Source organism: Piliocolobus tephrosceles, chromosome 3, assembly GCF_002776525.5.
Source record: "Piliocolobus tephrosceles isolate RC106 chromosome 3, ASM277652v3, whole genome shotgun sequence".
Classification (NCBI taxonomy): domain Eukaryota; kingdom Metazoa; phylum Chordata; class Mammalia; order Primates; family Cercopithecidae; genus Piliocolobus; species Piliocolobus tephrosceles.
In genome coordinates this window covers 21,464,423-21,481,513 of record NC_045436.1, presented here as the reverse complement: position 1 = coordinate 21,481,513, position 17,091 = coordinate 21,464,423, and the positions used below count along the sequence as shown (strand labels likewise).

Sequence of the window (17,091 nt, the reverse complement as noted above, 5' to 3'; positions counted from 1 at the left end):
TTATAGCACTGGATGTATACTTCAAACAGAAACATCTCAAATAAACAATCTAACATTACACCCAGAGGAACTAGAAAAACAAGAACTACACCAAAGCTAGCCAAAGAAAAGAAACAAATCAGAACAGAACTGAACAAAAGTGAGACCCAAAATTCCATATGAAGAATCAGTGAAATCAAAAGTAGGTTATTTGAAAGGATAAACAAGGTTAACAGACCACTAGCTATATTACCAAGGAAAAAAAGAGAAGATCCAAATAAGGACAATCAGAAATGACAAAGGTGACTTTAAAACCAATTCCACAGAAATAAAAAAGATAGCTGGAGACTATTATGAACATCTCTATGCACAAACTAAGAAACCTAAAGGAAATGGATAAATTCCTGGAAACACACAATCTCCCAAGATTGAATCAGGGAGAAACTAAAACCCTAAACAGACCAATATAAAGTTCCAAAATTGAATCACTAATAAAAAACCTACCAACCAAAAAATTATTTTTTGGAATAATTTTAGTAGAATTGGTAACAGTGTAACAGCTCTTTATATTTCTGATCAAATTCAACTGTGAAGCCATATGGGTGTGGGTTACTCCTTAAATCACTCTATGAAGCCAGCATCACCCTGACATTGAAATGACACACTCATTTTTCTCACTATTTCATCTATATGCAGGCACCAAACCATCCTCTATGAGTGGTCTGTGGTTTTCCCTTTCACAGTCCAACGGCTGGCAGTAGTCACAAGATGTGTGGAGTGAGTCCTCAGATGTGTTCTGAGCAGCTCTAGAGAGGCAGGCAGAGCTACACTTATTCCTGGAACTGAATCGGTGGCAGCACCCTCTCTGTACCAGCTGTCAGACTGCTTTAGGTTTTGTTTCCTCACAGAGCTTTGTGTTTTGTCACAGCTTTAGAAAACAAAAGAAGAGTAGGTAGCTTATCACAGACTCCCATTTTTAAAGTCAAAGCCCCTAGAAAAGTATGTCTGGAACACTGAAGGCAAAGGTTAAGAGTATATGCACACATACCTGCAGTCTGGCATGTGCCCCAGCTACCAACTACTTCAAGGACATAGCCCAGCCACTCCCTTAGACTCCCAGACACGTTTCTTTCTCTTGTCGCTTCTCCTTCTCCTGATTCTCCTTCTTCCTCTTCATCTCCTTTTTTTTTTCTATTCTCCTCCTCTCAAATTTGATTTTTAAATGTGATAAAAATCAGAGCAAGGTAGAGAAAATCTTGGGGTGATTAATTAGTCTTGAGAGTCACTAAAAATTATTCTCCATCAGCTCAAAAGTCTTGATGACTGTACAAACCAACACTTTGTACTAAAAAACTATCTGCTGAATGGAATGTGATGTCCAGGAAAAACTAAAAACATAAAAGCGTGGTGGAGAGCTTCTGTGCATGGACAGTGCTAAGTAAAGAATTAGCACAATGAATTACCCTCATTAAAACGTTCAAGGTTTTAATGAGATGCAAGAAATAGTACTTCATTGGGATAAGACCATCTTCATATTTCTTCACTTCTTAAGTATCAAAAATTAGTAAGGTTAAAGAAAATTTGAATAATGCAATTAGGAAACTTTCCCTGATTGCTAGTATGTGCAATAATTTGAGAATATACAGTCTTCTCATGCATATAAGAAACGTTAATGAAAACAACCATGTATTAAGTCACAAAACCACTCTACAAAATTCAAAGAATAAGTGTCTTAGGAACTATGTTCTCTGATGACACGATCAATAATGAAAGATAAATAAGAAAATCAAAATAAAATGCGTTATGTCTGGCAGTTAATAAGACTAGTTCTAAATAACTAAAGAGGCAAAAAATAATTTGTCAAAATACTTAAAATGAAATAACTTTAAAATACTTATTAAAATGTATGGAATGCATCCAAAATTATGGTTAGAAAAATTTCTATCTTAAATACTTTTATTAGAAAGAAGTTAGAATGAAAACTAGTGAGCTAAGCATCCAACCTAGCTAAGGGAATTAAAAGAACCAAGAAAAAAAGTTAAAGGAAGACTATTTTCTAAGAAAGTAAATTAAGAATATAATTAACATTAAAAATTTATTGACACATAAAACAGAAAAAACGATTGATAAGGCCCAAACTAAATACAACTATGACTATGCCTTACTTAGCAACAGAATTCGTTTAAGAAATGTGTCATCCTTGTGTAAACATCATAGAGTGTACTTATACAAACCTAGTCTACTAAATACCTAGACTATATGGTATAGCCTAACCTCCTAGGCTACCAACACGCACAGGATGTTACTGTATTCAATACTGTAGGCAATTGTAACACAAAGCTATTTATGTATTTAAACATATCTAAACATACTAATGGTACACCTGTATAGGGCACTTACTGTGAATGGAGCTTGCAGCACTGGATGTTGCTCTGAGTAAGTTCATGAGTGAGTGGTGAGTGAATATGAAGGTCTAGGTCATTACTGTACATCCCTGTAAACTTTATGAACACTGTACATTTGGGCTACACTAAATTTATAAACAAATTTTTATTCCTTCATTATTAAATTAATGTGAGTTTACTGTAACTTTTTTACTTTATAAACTTAGTTTTTTAAAATTTCGGACACTTTTGTAATAACACTTAAAACACACACCCATGTTGTACAGCTGTACATAAATATTTTCTTTCTTTATATCATTATTCTATCAGCTTTTTTCTATTTTTTTTTTAATTTTTAAACTTTTTTATTAAAAACTAAGACACAAACACACACATCAGCCTAGGCCTGCACAGGGTCAGGATCATTAATATCACTGTCTTTCTCCTTCATATCTTGTCCCACTGGAAGGTTTTCAGGGGTAATAACACACATGGAGCTGTCACCTCCTGTGATAATAATGCCTTCTTCTGGAATAGTTCCTGATGAACCTGCCTGAGGCTGTTTTACAGTTAACTTATTTTTTGATGAGTAGAAGGAGTACACTCTAAAGTAATCATAAAAAAGCATAGTATACTAAACATTAGGCAATAGGAATCTTTCAGTTCCATTATAATCTTACGGGACCACCTTCATATGTGTGGTCCATTGTTGACTATAATGTCATTATGTAGCACATGACTATATTTCAAAATAATAATAGTTCAACAACATGAGCTTGGACATGCACAGTGGTAGAAATAAAAAAGAAAGTAAGTGGGAGATCCAATGTAAAAAGTATGTCAATAGGACATGGATACAGATTGCATCCAGAGGTGGAAAATTAATTCAAGGATGACAAATTCGTTATGACAATAAGAAACAAAACTTTTGCAGACAACTTTATGCTTTTATTTATTTCATCTATTGTAACATACATGAACATCTCAGAAAGAAGGGAACAGCCCATGCCTAATAGTACCATTCTCTGGGAATACTAGTGGCAGTTTATTTATTGAATTCATATTTTACAGTGAAGAAAGAATTGTTACACAGTAAAGAACTAAGAATCCACCAACACACACAGACACAAACGCACACACACACACACACCCTTTCCAATGTCCCCTGGCAACACTCCCTCATGTCTAGGTCCCTGGCAATACTCCCTCATGTCTAGGTTTTTTCTAGGCTTTAAATCCTTCATTTCACTCCTGTTTACTTTCAGTTGATTCTATTTGTGTGTTTGTCTGTATCACACCTTGCTGCAAAAGAGATTTGTTTACACATTGATATGGCTTGGCTGTGTGTTACCACCTGAATCTCATGTTGAATTGAATCTCAATATTGGGGGAGGGGTCTGGTGGTAGGTGATTGGATCATGTGGGCAGATTTCTCCCTGCTGTGCTCGTGATAGTGAGTTCTCATAAGATCTGGTTGTTGAAAGGCATGTGGCACTTCCCCCTTCACTCTCTCTCCTGCTGCCATGAGAAGATGTGCTTGCTTCCTCTTCACCCTTCTGTCACGATTGTAAGTTTCGTGAGGGCTCCCCAGCCATGCTTCCTGTACAGGCTGCAGAACTGTAAGTCAATTAAACCTCTTTTATTCATAAATTATCCAGTCTCATGTACTTCTTTATAGCAGTGTGAGAACTAATACAGAAAATTGGTTCCAAAGAAGTGGAGCATTGCTATAAAGATATCTGAAAATATGGAAGTGACTTTGGAACTGGATAATGGGCAGAGGTGGGAACAGTTTAGAACACTCAGATGAAGAGAGGAAGATGTGGGGAAGTTTGGAACATCTTAGAGATATATTGAATGGTTGTAACCAAAATGCTGATAGTGATATAGACAATGAAGTCCAGCCTGAGGTGGTCTGAGATGGAGATAGGAAACTTACTGGGAACTGGAATAAAGGTCTCTCTTGTTATGCTTCAGCAAAGAGACTTGGGGCATTGCTCCCCTGCTCTAGGGATTTGTGGAATTTTAAGCTTGAGAGAGATGATTTAGGATATCTGCCAGAAAAAATTCTAAGCAGCAAAGCATTCAAGAAGTGGCCTGGCTGCTTCTAAAAGCCTAGGCTAATTTGCATAAACAAAGAAACGACCTGACACTAGAGAACATATATTTAAAAGGGAAGCAGAGCATAAAAGTTTGGAAAGTTTGCAGACCAACCATGTGGTAGAAAAGAGAGAGAGAAAAAAAAATTCTAGGGAGGAATTCAAGGTTGCAGAAATTTGCTTATGTAAAGAAGAACCTAATGTTTATAGCCAAAACAATGAGGAAAATGCCTCCAGGACATTTCAGAGACCTTCATGGCAGCCCCTCTCATCACAGGCCTGAAGGCCTAGGAGGAAAAAATGGATTCATGGGCCAGGCCCAGGGCCCCACTGTTCTGTCCAGCCTTGGGACATGGCACCCTGCATCCCAGCCACTCCAGGTCCAGCAGTGGCTAAAAGGAGCCAAGGTATAGCTCAAGCCATTGCTTCTGAGGGTGAAAGCCCCAAGCCTTGGTGCCTTCCAAGGCTTGGGCCTGCAGGTGCACAAAATCAAGAGTTGAACTTTGGGAGCCTCTGCCTATTTTTCAGAGTATGTATGGAAACGCCTGCATGTCTAGGCAGAAGTCTGCTGCAGAGGTGGAGCCCTCATGGAGAACCTCTCCACAGTAGTGCAGAGTGGTTGGAGCCCCACAGACAGTCTTCACTGGGGCACCGCCTAACGGTGCTGCAAAAAAAGGGCTACCATCTTCCAGATCCCAGAATGATAGAACTAGCAACAACTTGTTCCTTGTGCCTGGAAAAGCTGCAAGCACTCAACACCACACTGTAAAAGCAGCTGTGGGGACTGTACCCTGAAGGGCCACAGAAGCAGAGTTATACAAGGACTTGGGAGTTCATCCCTTGCATCAATGTGTCCTGAATGTGAGACATGGCATCAAAGGAGACTATTTTAGAGCTTTAAGATTTAATGATTGCCCTGTTAGATTTCAAACTTGCATGGGCCCCATAGCCCCATTGTTTTGGCCAATTTCTCTCTTTTGGAATGGAAGCATTTACCCAATGCCTGTACCCACACTGTATCTTGAAAGTAACTGACTTGTTTTTGATTACAGGCTCATAGATGGAAGGGACTTGTTTGTCTCAGATGAGACTTTGGACTTGGACTTTTGAGTTAATGGTGGAATGAGTTAAGACTTTGTGGGACTATTGGGAAGGCATGATTATGTTTTGAAATGTGAGAAGGACATGAGATTTGGAAGATAACAGGGGCAGAATAATATGGTTTGGCTCTATTTCCCCACCTAAATCTCATGTCAAATTGTAATTCTCGATGTTAGGAGAGGGACCTGGTGACAGATGATTGGATCATGGGGCAGGTTTCCCCCTTTCTGTTCTCATAATAATGAGTTCTTATAAGACCTGATTGTTTAAATGTGTGTAGCACTTCCTCTTTTGCCCTCTCTCTCTGTCCTGCCTCCATGTGAAGATGTGCTTGCTCTCCTTCATCCTTCCACTGTAATATTTTTTCTGAGGCCTCCCCAGTCATGCTTCCTGTACAGTCTGAGTAAATTTGAATCAATTAAATCTCTTTTTTTCATAAATTACCCAGTCTCTGGTAGTTTTTTATAGCAGTATTAGAACAGACAAATACTCACATATTGTGTTATATATGCAAAAAATAGAATATAAATTTAAAATCAATGAATAAAATAAAGTAATGGGTAAACAAGGAAAGGAAACTACTTGGAGCCCAGATTGAGATGTATACTAAATGTCTTCCCTGAAATTCCCCTTTTCTAGTGCTGTGAGATAACTTTTGTATTTCACCCTGCAACTTATCCCCAAACTATAAACATGAGTAATGATGGTATTTTAGGAAGTTAATAATATATAATAACCTTTTTATTCTTACATGGTTTGAGTCCATTGGAAAATGACACAGGTGATAGATGAATGGAAATACAAATGTCAGCCTTCTGACTATAGTAATTTTCTATTGCTGCTACTAATAAGTTACTATTAAATTAGTGGCAATAGCACTGTTCTCAAAGTCAGATTTCTAAAATGGACCTCACATGCTAGAACTAAGTGGTTGACAGGACTGTGTTCCCTTCTGGAGGCTCTAATGGGGGTTCTTTCTTTGCTAGATAGGGGAAAGGCTGGATCTACAAAGTAACTGAATAAGTCAAGGTGGAATAATGAGGGCCATAAGAGTCATGTACCAGAAAAGAACATGAATATGTGCTAATAGATGTCTGCTAAAATACTTGTCTGCATTGTACCTTTTTAAAATTTCATATTTTCTAAATGCTTCAACATCCCTACAAACAGGCTGTGAACCTCCTGCCCAGGCATCCAGGTGCACTTCTTTTCCTCCACTGACTGTCACCTACTGACATTCAAACACACCAATGAAATCCCCTCATCCCTGATCCCTAATAAAGACACTCGCCCAGGGGTCCTCTCCCTCTCTCTGCTCCCCACCTACTTGGTTGAGCCTGAATGGTGGCCACCTCTCTCCCTCTAGAACCTATGAGCATAATAATTTTTCATTTCCTATGCCTCAGCAAGTGTACTGTCTACAGCCATGTTGGATTGATTTTTCAAGATGCTACAAGATTTATAACCCAATTTATAACCTGCTATTAATAAGCAAAAACCTAGATCATCCTTCATTTTTCTCACAATGTCATATTCCTTATATAATCCATCAACAACGTAAGCCTACTTGAGTTTACACCTTCTCTCCCTTTCTACTGTAGCTAATTTAATCCAAGCCACACACCTGTGTCATGATGACTATCACAGCCTCCTTCTCTCCTTGCCTCCTACAGTCGGTGTCTCACAAGGTAAAAGAACATCATTTGTAAATGCAAATCATGGCATGTCTTGACCATGTCTTTGTCAAAATGTTCCAGTGTATTCTTCAAATCTATAGCCTACAAGGCCCCCTTCTTCTATTCCACTCTGATCTCTTACCACTTTCCTTATTTACTTCACACAGTCATACTACGCTTCTCAGTATATCTTAAACACAACTTTATTCTCCCATCAGGGCCTTTGCTCTGCTGTTTCTCTGCCTGAATTTTTCTTTCTTTCTTTCCTCCTCTCCCCTCCCCTCCCCTCCTCTCCTCTTTCTTTCTTTTTCTTTTCTCTTTTCTTTTTTCTTTTCTTTCTCTTTCTTTCTCTCTCTCTTTCTTTCCTTCCTTCCTTCCTACCTTCCTTCCTTTCTTTCTTTCTTTTTCTTTCTTTCTTTTTCTTTCTGTCTCTCTCCCTCTCCTCTCTCTCTCTCTCTCTTTGAGACAGGGTGTCACTCTGTTGCCCAGGCTGGAGTGCAGTGGCACAATCAAGGCTCACTGAAGTCTCGACATCCCAGACTCCAGCGATCCTCCTACCTCAGTCTCCTGAGGTGCTGGGACCACAGGCATGTGCCACCACACTTGGCTATTTTGTATTTTTGGTAGAGATGGAGTCTTGCCATGTTTTCAGGTTGATTTTGAACTCCTGAGCTCAAGCAATCCACCTGCCTCTGCCTCCCAAAGTTCTGGAATTATGGGCATAAGCCATTGCACCTGACCTGCCTGAAAATTTCTTTCTCCAAACCTTTGTGTGGCTTTTTCCCTCCCCATTCCCAACAGTTTTAATATAATTATCTGATCCTTATGCTATTTTGTCAGGGACTCTAATAGGACATAATTATGTCATATATTTGTGTGCAAAAACTGCAATTACTTTGGCACCAACCTAATATTTCAGCCTCAGTGTTACTGAACTGCAGACTCAACCTGCATAAAATCAGCCAGGGTTGGAGTATGACTCTTTCTCAGAGAATTAAACATCTATGTAGAGTTGTATCAAGAAAGCCAGGCACTGTAATAAAAGGGTCTACATTTTCTGGTTTCTAGGCTATTGTTCAGCTGCATCAGCTATGATAAAGGCTTATCAACTTCAGAGTCACAAAGCTGTGCAGTGCAAGCATTAATACATTTATTACTGGGAAATTAGATTTGGTTTCAGATTGGTACACCCATGTAAATAATAAGAGCTAATATCAAATGCATTGGTAAGACACATATTTTTTCATATGCACTCAACATAGTAGGGACTTCAACTGCTTGTGATATGAAGATGATAAAGTGGGTCTTTATTGCACAGGAAGATATAAACAGGATCACAAAGGGATATTGAGAGGAGGAGGGACTAGCTTTGCGCATATTCTCTGGTTATGGAAGCCTTGCTCACTTATGTAAGATTTCTTGCAATAGCAAAAATTCCTATAAAGATCAGCATTTCAAGTTGAAGAGGTAAAGCTTCCCTTGATCCAGTTACTGATTCATGCAAAAACTGTAGTATCAAACATCCCCCAACATGTTCAGACCTTCCTTTCTTTTGATAAAAATCTCATTAACAAAAACTTCCATTTCTGGGCAAAATGGAGCACCTCATTTCTTCCAGGTCTTTTTTCCTACAACTCAAAAAAGGTCTTCTTTCTTACAACTCAAAAATCCTCGACACAATACAAAAATAAGCATAGGAAGACTGAAACGTGAGAAGAAGAAAGTGAACTACCTAGTAACCTCAAGTCAAGGAACAGCACGTCAATATGTTTCCTGGGTTTTCTTATTGACTCCCACATATCCTGGCCATGGTGCTACAGAAGTTCATGACCTAGAACTGCCAACTGGCACAGATAAAAATAGTCCAAGAAAAGCCTATTTTCCCCCAGCCAAAGGACCTGAAAAAAGAGCGGTCTAATGTAGAAAGCCTTTTTGGCAATATCCATTGCTATGCTTTGAATATGTTGCCCCAAAACTTAACTGGAAACTTAATCTCCAGTGAAACAGTGTTGAGAGGTAAGGCCTAAAGGAAGGTGTTTAGGTTGCAATGGCTCCATCCTCATGAACGGATTAATGCTAATTATAAAAGGGCTTGAAGCTTCAAGTTCAGTCTCTTACTCTCTCACGTGCTCTCTCTCTCCCCCATATGATGCCTTCTGCCATTTTATGATGCAGCAAGTCGTTCTTCACCATTCTGTGTTCCCTTGATCTTGGACATCTCAACTTCCAGAATCATGAGACAAATAAACTTACATTGTTTATAAATCACCCAATCTGTGGCATTCTGTTACAGCAGCACAAAAATGAACCAAAACATCCATCCTACTCCTTCCAAACCCCAATAGATAAAAATACAGCAACTCTCCTCCACTGCAGTTTCAGCAGAGAAGAATGAGAAGCTAATCCACTGCCCTGTGCCCCTGCTCCACAGAAGCAGACAGTGGCACTCTGGTTCCCTTGCCTGCTGGTGTTGGCAGGGCTGAGCAGGGAGCTATTATTCCATCCCCTGCCTAAAAGAAGCAGGTGTTGTTCAGATTCCCTCACCAGGATAATGTCAGCAGGGTCCAGCAGCAAACTGAGCCTCTACCCTTACCTGGCAGCAATGAGAATTGATAAAGAACTAAGAGGTCTGGTTAATCACCACTATGTTTTACCCTCTCCTGGTGGCATTAGGGCCATCTGAGTCTCTCCCTGACTTGCCATCAGTGAGAATGAATGAGGTAGTGTGAAGTGGGGCTCATTGGTACTCTCCTTTTACCTCCCTCCCTGACAATTCTCCACGTGTCCCTGAAGTGACCCAGTTCTCCTCCCTTTCTGGCTTGTAGATGTCCTCAAGAATAACTGTGGAATGTGCTGTGAATGCAACATTCTGAGATAAGGGGGAATTGGCTGGAATCATCCAGGCTCCGTTTTAGTCTTCCCCAGAATAGGCTGTCCATTGAAATTCTTTATCCCAGTGACTCCTGTTGCTATGGGGTATAAAACCTAAACCAGGCTGCTTTCTAAAGTCCCTCAGCTGTGGTGCAAGGCCCCCACAGTTGAGACTTCATCCTCCTTGCCAGCTTTCCTGAGCCTTGGGGCACTAGTTTGCAATGAATCAGAGGCTTCTGTTGTACCTTGCTGCCTAACTGTGAGTAATAAATCTGCCTCATATAGTTTGCTGTGCATGAGTGTATTCTTTCTCATCAGACTAAGACAAGTTGGTAAACCAGTGCTCAGTGAACCTGCCTCACAGTGTGTACTGGGGTTGGGATGGTCAGCAGAGGAATGCTGAGCTTCCACTCACAATCAACATCAATGAGGAAGAATGAGGTGGAGCAAAGCAGGACTAATCAGCTCTTCCTCCATACATACTCCTGGTGGGAGCAGGGCCAAGCAGGCTGTTGAGCTTCCATCCCCATCCTGAAACAATAAAGCCATGTGAACCACGCCTCTGTTTTCATTCTCCCAGGTTGTCAGCAAGGCCCAGTAGCGAGTTAAGTATACGCCCCCACTAAAAGGCAGCAAGGCAAGGGAATTCACTGTCTCACTTTACACCAGAAGTGTTTCAGAGGAAGTATGGGAGAAGCTAAACTTCAACAACACCACTATCTGCATGGAGGTAGTGTAAGCCTACGCTCCGTTTGTCATAGTGATATCAACAAGAGCCAGCAGGAAACTAATACCTGCCTGGCTCTCAAGCTGGTGAGGCTACACCTCACCAAGGAGATGACCTGTTCAAAAAGCATATTAAATATGTTTCAGTGTTTCATAATAAACAAAATGCTCAAGATACAATAAAAATCACTCATTATACCAATAATTAGGATAATCAAAACTTGAATAAGAAAAGACAATCAACTGATGCCAATACTAAGATCAATCTGATATTAGGATTATTTGAAAAGAACTTTAAAAGCATCTATCATTATACTGGTTCAGCAAGCAAAATGCATATTCTCTGGAAACAAATGGAAACCTGGAAAAATCTATGAAAAGAAATAGAAGTTATGAAGAAGAACCAAGTGGAAATTATTGAATGGAAAAATATAATACAATAGCAAAATCATTCTTCAAACATTTTTGCAAGGCTTTAATAGTAGAGGGAAGATTACATAGAACAGAATCAGTAAACCTGAAGATAGGGTCAATAAAATTTACCCATCTGAATAACAGGGAGAAAGTAGACTGAAAAAAGAAATAAACAGAGTTTTAGGAACATGCAGGACAAAACCAAAGAGCTAACATATCATTGGAGGCAAAGAAGAATAGGGAAAAAAGGATGGGTCTGAAAGAGTATTCAAAGAATAAATGGCTGAAAAGTCCCAAATTTAACAAAAGACAACTTCAGATTGAAGATGTTAAGTGAACCCCCAGTAAGACTTGAAAGAAAGCAATACCAAGAAACATCTTAAACTTCTGAAATCTGTCAGAAAAAAAAATCTTTAAAGTAAACAGAGAAAAGTAACACATAACTAATGAAGAATTGCCAATTCAAACGACAGTGAGTTTCTCATCTGAAGCCATAAAGGCCAGAGGAAGTGGAACATTTTTCAAGAACTGAATTTTTTAAAAGAACTTCAATCATAAGTTTTACATCCAGTGAAAATATTCTTTAGGAATAAAGAGGAAGTGAAAACACTGTCCCATGAAGAAAAAATAAAGAGAATTTATCACCAGCAAACCTATTCTTAATGAGTGGGTAAAGGAAGTTCTCTCAACAGAAAGAAAATGAATACAAAAGAAAGGAAAGAAGAAAACCAGAAGAGAAAAGAAATAGGGCTAAATATAATAGAATATTCTCCTCATGAGCTTTTTAAATCATATTTGAGAGTTGAAGCACATTATCTAATGTGGTGCTCAATGTATTTGGAGGAAATATTTAAGGAAATTATATTTTAAATGTGTGGAGGGTAAACAAACCTAAATAAAAATGTGATAAAAACTTTAATACCAGTATACTGTGATAAGTTACATGTGTATTGCTATGGTTTCCACGTGTCTCCCAAATTTCATGTTTTGGAAACTTAGTTCCCAAATTCATATGTTGATGATATTTAGAGATGGGGCCTTTGGGAGATAATTAGGATCAGGTAAGATCATCTGACTGAGATCCCTATGGTGGAACTGATGACTATAAGAAGATAAAAAGATAATTTGAGAGGCTGAGGAGGGTGGATCACTTGAGGTCAGGGGTTCAAGACCAGCCTTGCCAACATGGCAAAACCCCATCTCTACTAAAAATACAAACATTAGCTGGATGTGGTGTCACACACCTGTAATCCCAGCTACTTAGGAGGCTGAGGCACAAGAATTGCTTGAATCTGGAGGCGGAGGCTGCAGTAAACAGATCACACCACTGCACTCCAGCCTCCAGATAAAAGAGACCTAAGCTAACATACTCATGCCCTCTCACTGTATGATGCTCTCTGCCACATTGTAAAGCAGTAAGAAGGCCCTCACCAGATGCCAACACCATGGCCTTGGACTTCTCAGCCTCCAAAACCAGAAGCTAAATAAACTTCTGTTCTTTACAGATTATCCATTCTGTAATATTCTGTTATAGCACAGAAAACAAAGATATGTACATTGCAACACCTAGAGAAACCACTAAGAATACTACATATAGTGATATACTCAAAAACAATATAAGTAAGTCAAGAAGTATGCCTAAAAATGTTCAGGTAATTCACAGGAATACAAGAAAGCAGAAATAGGAGAATAAAAACAGAAGAAACATGAATATTTATGGCATAACCTAAAACTAGAAACAAGTTAAACGTCCTTCAGTGAGTTGAAAGGTGAACAAACTATGGTACAACCACACCACTGGTATATGCTAAGTGAGAAAAGCATATTTCAAAAGGTTACATACTGTATGATTTGATTCCATTTATATAGGTTTTTGTTGTTGTTGCTGTTTTGTTTTGTTTTAAGACAAAGTCTTGCTCCGTCACCCAGGCTGGAGTGCAGTGATATGATCCTGGCTCACTGCAACCTCCACCTCCTGGGTTCAAGCAATTCTCCTACCTCAGCCTCCCGAGTAGCTGGGATTACAGGCATGAGCCCTCATGCTTGGCTAATTTATTGTATTTTTTGTACAGATGGAGTTTCACCATGTTTGCCAGGCTGATCTCGAACTGCTGACCTCACGTGATCTGCCCACCTTGGCCTCTCCAAGTGCTGGGATTACAGGCATGCACTACCACACCTGGCCTCCATTTATATAGGTCTTGAAATAACAAAATTACAGAAATAGGGTGCAGCTAGATGATAAAAGGGGTATCACCACTGATCCCACAGAAACACAAACTACCATCAGAGAATACTATAAACACCTCTATGCAAATAAACTAGAAAATACAGAAGAAATTGATAAATTCCTAGACACATACACCCTCCCAAGACTAAACCAGGAAGAAGTAGAATCCCTGAATAGACTAATAGCAAGTTCTGAAATTGAGGCAGTAATTAATAGCCTACCAACCCAAAAACGAAAACACTTTAGTTTCTAAGTGTCTTGGTGTCCAGGGTTCTTGTAGTGCTTATTTTAAGTAATGAAAATGAGATTCGCCCAAAAAAGGTAGAGATCTATATAATATGGTACATGAAATGATGGGTTAGTCCCAGAAATCAGAATATTCTTCTATCTCCAGACAAAATGAAAAACAGGTTTTATTCTAAGCCAATGTAATCTATTTATAAATAATAGCATACAAAAGAACTTCTTTCAGTAAGACATCTGGGTGGCAGGAGACAGCAGACTTTTTGCTCTGAGGAAAAAAATTTTATGTTTTAGTTTAGGATCTAAAATAGATTCTAGAATTGTGACCTGAGACTAAGGGTAAAGGGGGAAGATTATTATATATAAATTACAACATATATGATGAATAGATTGTGCCAGAGGATTGACAGATACCTATATTTAACACAATGAGACCAATAGTAAACAGATCAAACCCACTTTATTTCTTTGTGGTTTTCCAGTCACTTATATACAATTACAATAAAGCAAATCATTCTCTATATTTGTGTTAAATCACCACAAAATGTATGTTTAAAACGTAGTTTAAGTTTACTAGAAAGTACTATCTCAATAGCTGTATAGCTAACTTATGTAATCATATTTATGCTAATTGAAGAGAATATATTTCACCTTCAGGATATTGTATTCATTTTTTCTAGCCTTAATAAACATTTTATAAATATTGACACTGGGGATAAAAATACTGATAATATTATATTTACTCTGGCTTCACAGAGTAAAAATTGTTATTCAGTCACATACAACATTCTTGCATTTTCTTAGTCAATCCTCAAACTACCTGAGACATAACAATTATTACTCAGTTATAAAAAGAAACCAAGATTCAGGTATACTAAATAATTTGTGAGTATTCATGATAGAACATGGCAGGTTTGATTGCAACTCTGTTTGATTCCAAAGTGCTTGATCTTTCCACTTTATCATAATGTATTTCTGGCAAGAAGCATGAGAATCAAAAATGTGACGTGAAAAACCACTATGGAATTATTTTTAAGTGGTTTCCATAGACTTTGTTTTTAGACTTTGTTTAGCTTTTCCGAAAAAGTTGTACTCAGCTGTTCAAAGGCTAAGACAACGTTGTCATCTTCATTTTCACATAGCTCATGCAGGGAAACACTGGAAATGGGGAAAAAAAATATAGGATCCATTTTACTGAGATTGAATATTATAAGAAAGGCTTTCCTTGGGTAAGCAGAAGTAAATCCCATCAGATGATGAAATTATGTTAGCAAAATATGAGGAATAATGACAAGAAACATATGTCTCCTAAAAAAAACTTGTAAAAAAATTTAAGAAAAGATAACAAAACAACCCCCATGCAATTCTTCTCCTTAACTAATAAGAGAGAACCAAGAGAGTCTGAAAAGCCATCAAATTCCACATAACTCAATCCCTTCTCCCTTCAACAGTGCAATGCAAATTCCTTTTCTTTCCTCTATGTATCTCTTGTGAAGTCATTTTGTTTTGTTTATGCTAGTGTGTCCAGTGTATACTGAAACCCACAGGCAGCTACATCTACGAAGAGGAAAATATTCCTTTCTTTACCTAGATGTGTAAAAAAGATAATGTCCCTCCAAAGATGTCCACATTATATATTCCCCAGAAACCGACGAATAGGTCAAGTTACATGGCAAAGGGGAGCGAATTATGGCTGCAGAGCGAAGTAAAGTTGCTAATCAGCTGACCTTGAGATAGGAAAATAATCCTGGATTATCTGGGCCGGTTCAGTGTAATCTCAAAGGTCCCTGTAAGTGGAAGAGTGAGGCAGGAAAGAGCCAGAATGATGCAGTGTGAGAGTCTACGAACCATCGCTGGTTTTGGAGATGAAAGGGAGTCACAAGCCAAGGAATGCTGGCAGTCTCTAAAAGTTGGAAAAGGCAATAAAAGTAGATTGTCCCTTAAGAGGCTTTACAAAGAAATGCAGCCCTACTGACAACTGGATTGAGACTAAGAAGATACGTTTTGGACTTCTGACCTCCAGAACTGTCAAATAATAAATTTGTGTCGGTTTAAGCCACGAGATTTGTGGTAATTTGTTGCAGCAGCATTAAGAAACTAATGTACAGATAACAAAAAAGTAGAGAAGAAATCCAAGAATGAGCAGTACAGCTGGGCTGATCAAGGGCAGAAAATTATCATGATCTGACATCTTATCAGCCTTTTATTATTTGCACCTACCTGTTTCCACTAGAGCTGCAGTTATTTTCTAGTGTTATCACTGACCTACCACAACAATTGATCTCTTCTGTCTCTACAACACCAAATTTCCTTCTGAGTTAGAGACTTATCATTTGACTACTATCTTTTCCTCCTGACTGATATCTCCCAGATATAATGTGATGTGTATAAATCCTAGCTCACTATTTCTCATTCTCATCCCCACGTGTCATGCTCATCCTTGTTTCCTATGCATCCTTAACAAAAATAGGAACTTTGGTCATCTTTACCAACTACATAAAATTTTTTTACCAATTTCTTGAATTTTACCTCGTAAATATTCTTCTCATCACTCTTCTGCATCATATTTCAATTCCCTTAATTCAGACTTTCACTCATTTTCACCTGAATGACTGTTACAGCCTTTGCACCTACACATTTCTGCTACATATATAATCTACATGCTCATGCCCCTTTCATGCTTATGTACTATCTATACATTGCTCAAAAAATGAAGCCCAAACTTCTTAATGTTAACATAAAGACCTTTCCTGATGTAGATCCAAATTCCATGTAAAGTCTCTTACAACAACCCAGCATCTTCCTCCATCTCTGTCAAATGCCCATATTCTCCATGTCCGCGTAGTGAGCTTGGAGTCTATCCCTGACCCTTCAGGCCCTTTCTCATGTCTGTACTTTGAAAATACTATTTCTTCTTCCCCATAATTTAAGGCTTAGTCAAAAAATTACTTCATTTGAGACTCTTTCTTTGAATGCAAGTAGAGTTATTCATTCCCTTATCTGCCATCATAGCTCTGACCGTGTTTGTAAGGTCTATAAATCAACTTCTTTCACTACACATGTAAGAATTTTTTTAAAACATATATATCAATTTAATGATCCTTTGGCCGGGTGCAGTGGTTCTTGCCTGTAATCCTAGCACTCTGGAAGGCCAAGGTGGGTGGATTGCCTGAGCTCAGGAATTTTGAGACCAGCCTAGGCAGTATGGTGAAACCCCATCTGTACTAAAATTAAAAAAAAAAAAAAAAATTAGCCGGGCATGGTGGTGTACACTTGTAGTCCCAGCTACTTAGGAGGCTGAGGCAGGAGAATTGCTTGAACCTGGGAGGTGAGGTTGCAGTGAGCTAAGATCGCACCACTCCACTCCA

The 17,091-nt window shown here is 38.6% G+C and overlaps 1 protein-coding gene across 9 annotated transcripts in view; it reads right to left on the bottom strand.

Moving 5' to 3' along the window:
• The window catches only part of DDX60 (DExD/H-box helicase 60), a 145,119-nt gene that overhangs the window by 26,049 nt on the left and 101,979 nt on the right, over positions 1 to 17,091 (bottom strand). For 2 of the 9 annotated variants that reach the window (XM_023228686.2, XM_023228697.2), the window contains exon 38: positions 14,164 to 14,881. The exons of the other annotated variants lie outside the window; for them this stretch is intronic. In XM_023228686.2, coding sequence (XP_023084454.2) covers positions 14,782 to 14,881 — 100 coding nt within the window. In that variant the 3' untranslated portion in view covers positions 14,164 to 14,781. Of the gene's footprint in view, positions 1 to 14,163; positions 14,882 to 17,091 lie in introns of those variants that run through there. 9 annotated transcript variants of the gene reach the window in all.